The sequence below is a fragment of the Giraffa tippelskirchi genome, chromosome 3 (assembly GCF_054371585.1).
Source record: "Giraffa tippelskirchi isolate mGirTip1 chromosome 3, T2T-mGirTip1v1.2.pri, whole genome shotgun sequence".
Lineage (NCBI taxonomy): Eukaryota > Metazoa > Chordata > Mammalia > Artiodactyla > Giraffidae > Giraffa > Giraffa tippelskirchi.
In genome coordinates this window covers 153,155,393-153,170,170 of record NC_137277.1, presented here as the reverse complement: position 1 = coordinate 153,170,170, position 14,778 = coordinate 153,155,393, and the positions used below count along the sequence as shown (strand labels likewise).

Below are 14,778 nucleotides of genomic sequence, written 5' to 3'. Positions count from 1 at the left end.
GTTTTAAACGTTGTCTTTCCATGCTAAACTGTGACCACTTAGGGCCTAGAATTCTATTCTGTTCCTTCAAGTCCCGGGTAGAGTTCCTGGCACAGAAGCTTAATAAATACTTGTCAAATGAATAAACTAATGAGTAGAAATCCCTAACTTTTGTAATTAACCTAAAGGGGGCCTACATTAAATTTGAAAGGTTACTTAGGAATTCCATTGTGAGTATATGGATTATCCATCTAATTATTTATATCAAAGTTTTAACTCTAGGCCTGCTGTCCTATTTTCTAGAAAGTTTCTGGGTCACCTTTCACAGTCAGTTACCAAGGGAGCATGAGAGAATTCAATTTGGTGTCAACCTCAAAAGTGGAATGAGAAAGAAAAACATAAAAATCAGATAATTCCTTTAAAGTCAAATATACTGATAAATTATACTCTAATATTCTTTATTTAAAGTATCATCTTCATGTTACTTTAAGGGTTCCATATTTCTTTTATCATACAAAATGACATAGAAAGAAATGAACTATGGTGATCAGACATAAAATTTACATCAGACTCTTCAGACTTGGGCAGATAAGGCTCTTGAGGGGAACTCTAAGCAGGGTGATTATGGGAGGATAAGAATTGATGAAGATGAGAAAAATAAACGAGGGTGAGGTCATGAAAGGCAGCTAGCACTTTAAGTCATATTGTTAGGTTTGAGCTTTATCCTATAGAAAACGAGGAACTGCTACAAACTCTATCAGAGGAATGATGTAGTCAGATTAGGCTCTCTGTGTTACTGCAGTACCTTTATGTGAGATACGTGCAGCTGTTGATGCCAAACCAAAGCAAGGCAGTGGGAAGAGAGAGGAGACACTGAGAGACGTTCATAAAAAAGAATTATTATTTGATGGACAATCAATCCTATGTAAGGTGTGAGGAAATACCTTCCTTTGAATGTTTTTGGTATTACACTGTAGACAACCAAACACTTCTATTTTTAGTTTGATTCTAATGGTACCAGGGTCAAAAGTGTGGATGTTATGACTAGCCATCCCGTTTAAACTCAGAAGAGAGACACCAAAGAAAGAAATATAGTAATGGCATGACCCTACTGGGTTTTTTGCCCCCCCTGACTTATAAAAAGCAAAGCATTTCCAATAAATCCACTGAAACTGAATCCTAATCAGCAATATATTTACCATCAATCAGGATTTTATTTTGCTCCATTGACCAATTAAATTTTCAGTGCGCCTTTGATTGAGAGACCGGCGTTAAAAGATATCTGGTGCACAGCCATTGAATCAACAACACAAGAGAGCACAGAAAAAGGGTTTAAGAAAAATAACCAAAGTATAAAACTACAACATTCAATGTTAACAAAAGTTTAATATACACTTGACTGAAGATGCATACAATGACTACTGAATCTCCATCTATAGACAACCAAGATACGAATGAATTTATTAGCTTCCAACAAAACTTCAGGCTGTGCACTTAAAGAACTGGAAACCATTTAAAAATGAAAACTAACAGTGGAAGCAACAATGGCTATAAAGTATGATGGGATGACTTTAAAGAAAGGATTCAAGTACTGTTCGGAAAGTTCTACAGACACTAGTCTTTGAGAAGTTTGTGCATTTCCCATCTTTGCATATTAAAAAGAAAGAAAGAAAGAAAGAAAAACAGAAACTAAAGTTACACACATAGCACTTGGCAAAACTCCACAGCTCTATGTGATTCATGTTCTAGAACATGCACCTATGTGTACTGCTCATTTATCTAATAGGAACAGCTCTAATTCGATGGGCTCATGCAGTATCCCAGGGTGAGCAATGAAGTCAGCGCACATCTCCTCATCCAGGTGTCACCAATTAATGAAGCAAAAGTTAACGGGTGAAATGGGAACTTGTCACTTTACACTAACTCTTGTTGGGTAACATTAAACGGTGAGATGCTTCTGCTTTGAGCTCAAATGAATAAACTGGCATATTCACACCACAAGAATCAGCAAATGAATGGCATGTGCAAGAGAAAATACAACAGACCTTGAAGTCACATAAACTAATACCACCAAACATAACTATAATCCACTGTTCACAACTGGTATGGTTGCATTATCTTTCATAGTCATACACAGATAGCTTAAAGCTCGTGTATTTTACATATACACACAAATAATTTAACATTGGAGCATAGGTTTCATTACCTATGAAATTGCCAGTGTAATAAAAAGTTACACTGACAGTTGCCATATGTACATAATATTTGGGGACCACTGTGGTCTGATTTAAAACATAACATCGCACATTTACAATGTTGTTTGTGAAATGCTCAAAAGTTAACAACAGGTTTAAACTTGTTTGTACTACCATGGTTGTGTATCTATTAAGTCAACCACGGTACCTCTGGAACAGCAGTGAAATGTGTATGGTGGACTCAGCAGCAGCTAAGTGTCCATTGGTGAACAGGACTCAACAACAGAGAGACACAAACAACGGAGTGACAGGAAGAGATCCCGAGTAATCTGAGTTTCCTCCAAGCTCCCTCTAGGAGCCAGTGCTGCTTGGTAGAGGGATACAACTCATGTCTTATGACACCAAAGCTAATAAGGCTGATAAACCTTGTAGGTAACCCTGTTATTACAACATAAACATACAGCTAGTTCTAGAGAAAGACTACATACCTGTGTAGCACCTAGGACTCAGAATGCAATAACAGGATTAAGATGTTAGATTACGGTCTATTGTAGCATTTAGAAATTAAGGTTTCTGCTCTACGACTGCAACACTTCCAAAGCAAAGGATAACTTGGGGAAAACCCCACTGTTTAAAGCAGCACATGTTAAGGAAAAAATCCTTTGCAAAGTCCAGGCAAAAGTGGTGAGACTAGTGTCATGAATCTTGCTGAAAAAGAACTCAAAGTTCACTTGAGCAACTAATTTAGTTGTCATGAAGAAGTGAATGGGACAACTGGACATCCTGTTTCTAAAAGCAGGACATTACAGAAGTGTGGGCTCTTTAGGGGCCCTCAGTAAAACAGTAAAACATCACTAGATGGATCCTCACTAAAGGATCATGTACAAGCTTTTATATTCAAAAAAAAGCTGGAACTAAATTTCTTTATTAAGGTAGATACTCAACACTTGAACAAAAGCTATCTTGACCATCAATGGAAGAAAAAAAATCAGTGACAGTGAATTAAATTCAGAGGGGCTTGGGAACCCAGATTATATCTGCAAATCTGCCTGGAGGGAAAAGAAGGATGTGAATTTGTACATAGTAGGATCCCATTGTAATTCAGCACAATGTTCCACAGGTCAGCCATACATTGCAGGCCAAAGTTGGTTGAAAACACAACACACAGAATTAAATCCTATCTTAACAGTGCTCAGAAAAAGGTAAATGCTGTTTCTGTCCTCATTACCAGCTTTACAATGGGGATCTACCATACTTATTTTGAGGCAGGAAGTTGAAGATATGAATGAAGTATTGACAATAATAGATATGGAATAAAATGAAAAGTTTAACTTTTTCCCCAAGCTTTCAACATTTAAAAATTATTTTTAATTTAAGGCTTTAAGTTTATTCTCCTTTCACATTAAAGACAGGGAAAGAAAACTGTCAAAATCAAAAACTAACATCATGAGCTTGGCACTTTTGTGATTAATTTGAGAGGGTGTCTACTTTCTTACATTATATACAGATGTTTATAATGACATCAAAAAAATTTAGAGACTTGTGAGTACATATATTTGCATTTACATAATTTTTATGTTTTTCCTATGGGTTATTTTGTTCTTTGTGTCCCCCACCCTTTGTTTATTTTTGGTTTCAAGCATTTCATCTCACTCAATCATTTCATTTTTTTAATTGCATCTGTTTTGTGCCCAAACTCCTTGAATCTGTGGCCATATCTGTTTTTTTTTTAAGCAAACTCAAGAATCACTGTACAACACGTTACAAGAGAGGACAGAGACAAAGAGAAATAGACAAAAAGAATAAAAACGATGGAGAACAAACAATAAACTCAAATTTACAGACAACCTTTACAAGAGAAATATTTCAGTACAGACAAGTGAAAATGATGTGTCAAAATCTATTTCCATATTTACATTTATAAAAGAACTATACAATAGCATCATTGTTCAAATTCCAGCTTCCATTTCCAAAGGATGCGAGGTCCAGGAGAAAAGACAACAGGAACTGAATCAACAAGAGCAGGGGTGTGTGGAGTTCCTCACGGCCTGGTCAAGACTAGGGAGCAGGAGGGAGGAGGGCAGGCAGCTTCCATGGGTTCATCTGCCACTTTCATCTTAGGAAATCAGTTGCAGGTTTTGCTGTGGATTGGCTTGCTAGCTGTTTGTTGTATATAGGCCATGCAGATTTTACCCTTTCGAAAATTAGATCTTCATGCCGCTGGAGTGTGTCATTGGTAAGAAAAGAAAAAAAAAAATCATGCTAAATCATTTAGAAGATATTAAGTGGTAGCAGGCTGAGGAAAGAAAAAGATCATTTGCTATTTTGTAACGGTTCTTTTATTGCACTTAATTTTTGTTGTTGTTCCTTCTTCCTTTCATTAGAAAAAAAAAGATTCTGAAATAGTTCTTTGTACAATATTGTCTTTTGCTCCCTTTTATTGATAGGTGGTGGGAGGGGTTCTTTGAAATTATTTCCAAAAAGGACAGTTTTCTTTGACCCCATCCCTGTTACCCCAATGTTAGTTCTCTAGTCATTACCACCCAAGGTTTTTGTTCACAGACTTAATAGTTCTGGCAACGATGCTGCAAGTATTTCATACCCAGAATCCCACAGTGCAAGATGCTGTTCATCCAGGGCCGCTGATTCAAATGGGGCCTTGCTGAGTAGGATCAAACCTCCTCTTCTTGACATTTCTTCCAGAGTGCGTCAAAAGAATATGCAAGCAGAAGGGGAAAAATCCACAATATTAATCAGATCATGATGCGAGAAGGGTAATGATAATGACAGCAACGCTAGTTCCAGAGCAAAGTAATCAACTCACCCCGAGGCAGACTGTCCAAAATAACTTGAAACACAGAACAGCTCACATTTTTGGGTGTTGCTACAACCTCCCTGCCAGCGTATATCCATTTGTGAAGGCTGAAAAGAAGCTTCCAGTTGTTCACTATAAATCACAGAAAGCCTCAGCAGCCAAATTTGTTTATTTCAGAAGGAAGTGTGAAAGTTGCTCAATTGTGTCCCACTCTTTGCGACCCCATGGACTTACAGTCCATGGAATTCTCCAGGCCAGAATACTGGAGTGGGTAGCTGTTCCCTTCTCCAGGGGATCTTCCCAACCCAGGGATCGAACCCAGTTCTCCCGCATTGCAGGCAGATTCTTTGCCAGCTGAGCCATGAGGGGAGCCCAAGAATACTAGAGTGGGTAGCCTATCCCTTCTCCAGTGCATCTTCCCAACCCAGGAATTGAACCGGGGTCTCCTGCATTGCAGGTGGATTCTTTACCAACTGAGATATCAGAAAAGCAGATTTCAGAAGGACATGACATAGCAAACTTTAACTAGGTATAAATTAATCCAGGAGGCTCTTCCACTTAGGGGTCTATTAGAAAAACTAAGAAATATTTTGAAAGTCTTATAACCGCTTCCTTTGGGAACTTAAGAGGTCTGTATCTGTGGACTGGCTTTTGCCGAAGTGACAAAATCAAAACAAAACAAAAAAACTTCGCTCTACTCAGTTATCTTGCTGCCTTGGGGTGTGAACTCTTACCTCACTTTGGAACAAGCATTTTTCTTACCTAGAAAGTAGAAAGCCAGAGTGCACAGTAAGTTGGTACACTCCAAGGAGAATGGACACAGGCTCAGGTTAGTTAAGCAAATGGAGCAGCTTAGCTTAGTTGAAATAAGCAAGTTAAAATGCCTTGCTCACAGTGTCCAGTCTCCTAAAAAGAGGTTTATGTTTAAAAAGAGAAAAGAAGAGAACCAGCAGGACACTACAAGGCAACAAAAGTTGGTTGCAACCTCCCCATAGTCTGGCTTCATGTGGGGCATCAAGCAGGGGTTCATGCATTCACTCTGAACACTGGGCGGGCGCAACGCAGCTGCCACCATGGCGTCATGCAAAACTGGAGACCCCTCATCCCCCTGCCCATTCACTCGGGGCCAGCTGATACCCTTACAGCCCTAAGTACCAAAAGGACTGCAGTATATTCCTCGTCTCCACAGGTAATTCAAAATAAAAACAATACCAAAGCTCAAAATTATGTAGAAAGACATCCTGCAAAGTTCTTATTTTTTTTCTCCAAGATGACTGCTTTGATGCTTCTCTTTTTAAATAGCAAATATAAAACTCTTTAATAAAGAAAATCTCCCTTTTGCTTTTTCAAAAGTTTTCATTATGGCATCTTCATTAATGGCTTAAGTATGTGGATCACTGGCTAACACATAGTACAAACACTATTTGTAGCACTGCTACATTTTTCTTTTCACCATTCCCCTTCCTCCTTCTCAACCCTCTTTTGGGTCAGTATCCTTAAAAGCAATCATTGCTGATGCTGCCCAGGAAAGAGAGGTGAGAACAAACGGGAAGTCTCCCTTGATGTATCTGTTACTACGTCAGTTTCCTTCAGAGCACAGGGCCTGTGTCTCTACCATGTTCACTGCCCTTGAAGGTAGACACATCAGGAACCACACTTCCTGTGAGTCAGGTGGGGAGAAAACAGTGACTGTTTGACCTTGTGGAATGACCATGAAGGACTAGGAGCCCCAACCTATTTAGATACGTATTGCCAGAATGCAAGAGAACCATTAAACTTTTGTCTCCCCAATTAAAACTTGGTGTGGAGGAAAAATCAAGTGGGCTCACGCTACACATGTAAATGACTATATTGAAAGTGAAAGTGGCTCAGTCATGTCCCGACTCTTTGAGACCCCATGGACTATACAGTTCATGGAATTCTCCAGGCCAGAATACTGGAGTGGGTAGCCTTTCCCTTTTCCAGTGGATCTTCCCAACCCAGGGGTCGAACCCAGGTCTCCCACATTGCAGGCGGATTCTGTACTCGCTGAGCCACAAGGGAAGCCCAAAATGACTCTATTGCCCTTATCTAAATCCCTTTATTCAAATTCAGGGAATGTCAGATAAATAGCCACCTTTAAGGTCATAACAGCGATCTGGTCCTTTTTTTTTTTTGGCCAAGCCACTCAGCTTGCAGGATCTGAGTTGCCCAAACAGGGATCAAACCTGGGTCCTCAGAAGTGAAAGCCCTGAGTCCTAACCACTGGACTGCCAGTGCATTCCCTGGTTCATTTGGAGATATGAAATTCCATTTCAGCCTGACATACAGGCAACCTCTAGTGTCCATAAGTTGTCAGTTTTGAAGTTTAGATTGCATTTTTTATAAAAACAATGTCCTACAGTATGACTGGCCTCCCAGGGCAGATCAGGAGGCCAACCCACCCTCCTGTCTATGGGAAAATGGACTCTAAATCCTAATGTGGAGTTTCAGGACCACGCTTCCACCACTGATATCCCAGCAGAGAGAAGGTGGAGCCCTGTGATGAGGACAGTTAGGGCCATTCCTGCAGCTGGCTGACTTTCAGGGCTCCTCACGGGTCAACTGTAAAACCACTACTGGCTACTATATGTTGAGAACTGCCTATCAAGTTATTTTGTTCTATTTTAATGTGAAAGCACATCTCTCATGCGTAGATGCTTGCTGCTTTCCTTCCACAAGTGTTTCCTCTGAAATCCTTTATTCACTGGATTCCGAAGGCCGCTCACTTTTTCATCATAACCTGCAAGGTATTTCTGAATCATTATAGCACATCATAAACCCTGCACTGACTCAGTTTTCATCCATTTTTACTACTTCTGAAAAACCTGTATTTTTGTCTACTATATATTATACTATATATACATCTACAAAAGATTTTTAAAAGGCTCTTCAGGTAACAATAATGTTCTGGGAATTGTAAAGTCTTAGATATTCTTTTAAGGGTATGGTTATCCACTACTAAAATCTTCTTTTTCCATGATGAGCCATCACTCGCCCACCAAGAACCCTTTGCCCAACTCTGCCTCCTTGGTCACCTTAGACTGAGTTCACCTCCCCAGGTAGTTGAGTCAGGGAGCTGAACTGGGTCTTTCTGGCTAACCTGGCACCACTACCACCTGCTAGGTCTGAGTAAGAAAGTGTCTAACCCAAATGTCAGAGGGATACTAGGGAAACCAGGTCCCTTATTTTGTATTGGGATATGGTCATGGAATTTAGATAAGGTGCAATCTGGTTATCCTCCTCATGGAAAGACTAGCTAAAATTGATTTCATTTCTAAACTCCACAAAAAACAAAAGCAGAAAAAAGATATTTGAATTTTTTTTTTGACATTTGATTTTTTGAGAAAATATAATTAGCAATATTAGGTTCATTTCAAATTTCATCCAGTATGCCATTCAAACAATTCAGTTAACTTTCCTTGTGATAATCCAGATATGACTCTTTCAATTTCATTTATTGCAAGTACCTAAACAGTCTTTTCTTCAGCACCTCCAATGACAAGGAACACAAGCCAAACAATCTCCTAGCATCCAAGTCAGGTTCAGTAGGGACTGAATCTGATTTCTCATAGATAGGAAACCACATATTTAATTACATAGACTTATTAAATTAACACTTTTAATGTCAGGGGCAGCTCTGCCAGGCCAACATGGCCACTCCTGCTGCTGAATCCCATGGAGAGAGCAGGTGGTGGAATAATGGGACATGGCAATGGTCTTCCACAGCCTGCAATTATAACACAGCTGAAAGAACTCAACATTCGTCCTCAAATCTTGTGATATGAACTGTCAGCAAACTATGGCACTATTAACCTTCAAGTTCTTTTCCTATCATCACCTAGAATCTCTTTTCTACCACCATCACCTATGGTGTGGATATACTTTATGTGCATATAAATGACCATATTGCTCACATCAAAACTCCTGTCTTCAGATTTAGAAAATTCAGATAAAAAGCTGTATCCAAGTTAATAACAGCAATTCTGTTCATTATTAGATGAAGAGATGAAGTTATCTTTTTATATACTTGCACTCGTCCTAAGCTTTAGAGAAAGATGCTACTAAAATGATACTTCAGTCTCTTGATTTTTTTCAATGTCCAGGAAAGGCAACAGCACTAATGACCCAGTGGAGCAACATTATTATTCAACGCTGAACGATAGCCATGAGCCTCCTTGGCAACCACGTTTGCAATCTTCTGCACCACAGTTCATACCTTTATTTAGTGTGTACAGGGATGAAGAGAAAAAAAAAGAGCCGAGGGTGAGAGCAAATAAATGCAGATACAGGAGAAAGTTGACCAAACTGGTGTGACAAGGGCCTATGTTCAGTTTTCACAAGATTTCTCAGAGAAAAATCCTAACACCTTAAAGACTGAGAATCCATAGACTAAACTATCCCTTAGGATCTTCATACTTCTGGAATACAGAACTAGCTGAAATTACTTAGGTATGCCTACCACATTACCCAATATACAGAATACTTTTAAAAAATAACCTACCCAATAAAACATTTTTTTCTTTTTAAGAGTTTCACCATCTTGCTCAGGGAAGTCTTTCTTGCATTAAGCAAAGTTTTCAGGATCTACTCTTCTGCTAAAAAGAAGTAATCTAAATTCATACTATTGTTTTGACCACACAATCTTGATAAAGCTTCATCATCACTTTACACACACAAATTTGCACACATTCACACATGCATGTACACTCACATATGCTTATGCTTTAACCAGCTATTTAAGGGTAAATATGGGTAAAAAAAGAACCATAATGGCAGTGTCAGGAGTCAGAGCACAGCTGTATCTCTCATTCATACTTGAACAGGTTATGTTGGGTATGAAACTTCTTCCACAACTACATTATTCAGAATGTTACACCTAAAGAAATTCAACATTAGTAAAAAGCAATACTTGCCCTTAGCAGTTACTGTATTTTCCTTTAATCTAAAAGTATATGTACCTTCAGATTCTTTAGGCTATCTTGCTAATTTCTCATCCAGTAATAAAAACCCAGTTTCAGGAGGGCTTTCCAATAAAGATATTTAGAGCAATTCTTTTTACAAACTATTTTCAACTTTTGATTCTAAAGAAACCTCTTTTGTATCTACACTGAACTCAATGAAAGACTTCAAAGTTTCAATTCAAACAACAAATAATTATACTTCCAAATCATCTCTAGACTAATCATCTCTAAAACTGTGTGAAGAGTGGGAACATTGAAGCTTCATCATTCATCACCCAAAGGCTTTTATGGCAAGGTTAAAGTAGTTATTTAAAGCTCCATACAAACCACATAGCTACTATTAAAATCTAAAGATCTAACATTTAAAACTCTAAACTAAAGATTCCCATGGAGCAATAAATAGTACAAACAGCAGTACCTTCTACAAATTTAAACTGCTAAAATGACATGTTCAAGAATTCTGTCTTCATTTTTCCCTTTGTTGCAGGACATACAAATATTTACTTTACACTACTGTGTGCCTTCTACAATGTTTTTCTATAAGGGTCATAGGGAAGGGAAGGCGTATTGACAGAACCCAGCCACACAGGTCTGCACAGCATCCCCCCAAAGGCTATTTCTCACCTCACTAAATGTCCATCTCTTCCCCTTTCTGTTCTGATAACTAGATATCTTTCTCAGATATAAATACACTGTACAGGCCTAAACTACTTATATACACAGTGATAAATGCTTTTTTGCTTTTCCCCAAAGAAACATGCAATTCAAGCTGTGAGCTAGGCCAGGCCACTGTTTTGAGGTCCTGCTACAGAACAGTGCTCTCATCTCCAAATGCTGAAGTGGTACATTTGTCACTGCATTGTGGCTGGATGGCTAAGATGCCCAGCGGACTCTTTTCTAGGCCTTTGAAACTGAAGTCTCCTAGCACCAAGGAGGCATAAGCCTGGCATGAGCCAAGTTTATTTTCCTTGAGGCATACTTATGAAAAAGTTCAAAGGAGCATTCTAGAGTAACAGATCATGGAACTACTGAAATGTATAATGACTTTTTTACAGTAATGAGACACTAAGAAAAGTTTTTGCTAGAATTATTTCAGCCCAAACAAACACATTTTTTTTTGTTATTAGGTACCACATTAATGACTCATTAACTGGGCAAAATCTTATTAATATTATGATGAGAAAGTTAAATGTGTTTGTGTGTCTTTGAAGCACACTGATGTCAAAATTACTGTTTCATTAAACAGGTTCAAATTTATAAATATCTCTGAAGAAAAGAGGTACCACCTGATAACACCATTCCAAGTTGAAGCCACTCAAAAATTTGTAGGCTTATTCATTAAATTTTAATATAATAACAAAATTAGCAGAAAATGTTTAATTTGTTTAAATCATCTTTTGGCTTGTTTTTCTTTCATAATCAATTTCTAATAATCACATTTTACCTGGTTTAAATATATTGAATTGAGAATTCCAAATATAAAATACAAAAAAGTTCATAATTGAGGTAATTACTCAGATAATTCAGGTCAAAAATTTCCTCTATTAAGTAACCAGATGGAGGCAAAGTGGGTTTTGAATTTGGGTAATACTCTTATTTCCCACTTAAATTTGTTTTCCTAGATCTAATTGAAACTGAATTTATCACAGGGAGTATTTGGCACAGGGAGTATTAGGTCTTATCTACAAACCACAATAAACAAGTCATCACAGCACAAAAAGATATAGGAAGCAATCACCCAATGAATTCAAGGTATGGAAACACCAAACTGGATAAACTAGGTTCAAAAATTTGGACCACAATCAAGGTTTGTTTGTGATTATCTGGTATGTCTATTTAAACAAACCTACTTCAGTCATCAAGGTACAATCCAAACTGAAAGGTCATATGAAAACACACCTAGTCTACCAGTCATGTCAATATTAACAGTTCATTAAAAAATATTAAGAGACACAAAGCCATAGGCTTCAAATTCCAATGAGACACCGATTTAGTAGGTTAGGGAATTAGTGAAACTATTTTTTAATGTTTTTATAAAATAATAAAGCTTTTCAAATCACAAAACTATACGTGTGAAAAATAAGGTTGTGAAAATTTCAAAATGTCAGTGGCATATAAACCAGTTTTAAATAGATACAAAGAACTTGTATGAGAAGATGCGCTTATTTCCAACAACAGGTTCCTGGATTATCTGCATATAAATAAATGTTTCTCAGGATGCTTGCTCCTAAAACTACTTTTATCAAAGAACTTCTCCTTTAGGTACTGCATGTAAGTGCTGTCTACATTTTGTGTTTTCCCATCTGCCTGAAGCTGATATTTGAGGTTCCATGTTTCTTCTTTTCTGACCCATTTCTGAACACAAATATCTATTTTTAGTAGTTTTACTGTTACAACTCAAAATCTGGTAGCAGGAACTCAAAACTTGGTTATGTAAGCAGAATAGAGAAGTGCCAGAGCCACTGAGAAGAAGACATGCGGCATTGCTTACTTAAATCCCCATCCTGTGCCCCCCAGGACAATAGCTGCTACCAGGATGGCACCAGCGATGGAGCCTATTATGAGATTGGTGGCACTAGGACCTGTGGCAAAGGATCACGGGAAGAAAGTCATGAGCTGACCACTTTCATTACCACCAGGGACAGGCAGATAAGCAGTTACAGGAAGTAAATCCCCTCTGAAAAAGATCACTAAACACTTATATCGCCTTTGTTTATAGACAGCTATTGCTTAGATTCATCTGCCTATAAATCCAAAGTTTCTGCACCACTGACACAATAAGTTCCATTCCATTCACCTTCCGCAGAATCTGAAGAAAGTTACAGATGCCCACTTGCTGCCGTCGCCCATCTTTTTTCTCCTCCCCTACCCCAGGATCAGGAAGCGAACAAGTAAAAGAACGAATAAACATGACAGCATTAGAATTTGTACCCTCTGGCTGGCAAATGAAGGCATGAAAAGAAGGAAAAACATTCCACTAAAGTGCTCTTGCAAGCAGCAGATAAAGTTGTCTAAATGCTAAATTTTTTATCCCTCATTGAAGACAGTTAAAATTCAGAAGGAAGGTACCAACAAAGATCTAACTGGGAGGCGCTCAAAGATGCTTCTTCATTGCAGAGACCCATACAGTGTTTACACAGCAACATGGAATTCCAAAGACAAGATACAAAGGAAGCATAAAATGTATTTGAGTAATTTTGGGGAAATAGGATAAAGATTCCTTAAGTTCGACTGACTCGATCTTCAAGTTTCCAGGTATTACTAAGAGAAATTTGAGACTTGGAGACATTTGAAAAAAAAAAAAAAGAAGTGAGAAGTAAAGACAGCAAGAATGAAAATGCAAAGTGGAATTTTTTTGTCAATTGTTTTAGTAACAGTTGAAACATACAGTAAATCCTCTCCATTCACATGGAAAACACCTTAGCACACTATTTTTAAATGTAAGCAACATTAACTTCACTACATGAATTATTCTAAGTATCACATCCTCCAGGGGGCTGATATGCAGGTACAGTGCTCCTAATAGCAAACTAATTCCAGTCCTATTTATTTCTGTTCCAGAAGTCATGAAACCAATTTTGATAGTTCTCCTAAAATCCTGAATTTGTGCATACATTGATTTTTGTGTAAAAAATTCTTTTTTCTGCTCACATTAGTGCTCTCAGCTGTGTATGTAAATGGATGCCACTGCACTAAAACTGTGTGCATTATATGTTTTTACTAAGATCATCCAGTGCTGTGGGCATGAGTGGGATAGGGTATAGGGCAATGGGAGTGTCGGGGATGTGGTCTTCACAGGCTCCGGGACAGAGACGTGCTCTTAAGATGGAACTACCGAGGTTCTACAGAACACAAATCTCAGTGGCCTGTAGAGTCCCACTGACAATAATAAATAATTAGGAGAGCAAGAAAATCAGATTACCTACTGTATATTGAGCACTTACTATTTACCAGGTGCAGTTCTAAGTGCTTGACAAATATTAACATTTCATTTGATCCTCATAAAACCCCTATGAGATAGGAACTATTTTTATCCCTCTTTAATAGATGAACAGAGGTTTCTAGACATTAATAAGCGACAGAGGCAAAATCTGAACAAAGATTTGTCTGACTCTGAAGGTTATGCTACAAATTGAGGGGCAGCTAACTACAGCCCACAGGCCAAATTTGTCCCTGATGAATTTTTTGGCAAAGAAATTTTATAGGAATATGGCCACGATCACTGGTTTACATACTGTTTATGGCAGATTTCAGGGAGAGACAGCAGAGATAGAACACAAGGCTATGACAGACATCCTGCAAAGTCAAAACAACTTACTATATTTACACAAAGATTGCTAAACATTATCCCACTTAGCTGTATTTCCTTCCCACATTTCTTTTTCTGCTTTTTTTTTTTTTTTTGGAATACAGTTGATTAACATTGTTGTGTTAGTTTCAGGTACACAGCAAAGTGATTCAGTTACATGTTTACATGTATCCATTTTCTTTTTCCAAAATCTTTTCCTGTTTAGGTTGTTACAGAATATTAGCAGAGTTCTCTGGGCTATACAGTAGGTCCTATTGGTTACCTAGTTTAAATATAGTAGTACTTATGTGGACTTACCTGTCACACTCAGAAATAGCCACAAATTTACAACAGTAGAAGAGTAGATAAAACAAAGGTTGGTAACAAACACTATGCTTTACAGCAACTGCCTTCAATTTTGCCCAGCTCTCAGACTCCAAGGGGAATTTGTTAAAATGTATCCATTTCATTAGTACATTGCAGTTATGGCCAATAAATAATATAAAAAAAAAGGAACTG

The 14,778-nt window shown here is 37.9% G+C and overlaps 1 protein-coding gene across 7 annotated transcripts in view; it reads right to left on the bottom strand.

The window, feature by feature from the left end:
• ADAM23 (ADAM metallopeptidase domain 23) overlaps positions 1 to 14,778 on the bottom strand; it is a 206,878-nt gene that overhangs the window by 13,979 nt on the left and 178,121 nt on the right. For 4 of the 7 annotated variants that reach the window (XM_081577944.1, XM_081577945.1, XM_081577946.1 and 1 more), the window contains 2 exons: positions 4,777 to 4,870; positions 4,006 to 4,394 (listed from right to left, as the gene is read on the bottom strand). The exons of 1 other annotated variant lie outside the window; for it this stretch is intronic. In XM_081577944.1, the coding sequence (XP_081434070.1) occupies positions 4,379 to 4,394; positions 4,777 to 4,870 (110 nt within the window). In that variant the 3' untranslated portion in view covers positions 4,006 to 4,378. Of the gene's footprint in view, positions 1 to 4,005; positions 4,395 to 4,594; positions 4,871 to 12,462; positions 12,554 to 14,778 lie in introns of those variants that run through there. 2 more of the 7 variants (XM_081577942.1, XM_081577943.1) reach the window with 2 other exon arrangements.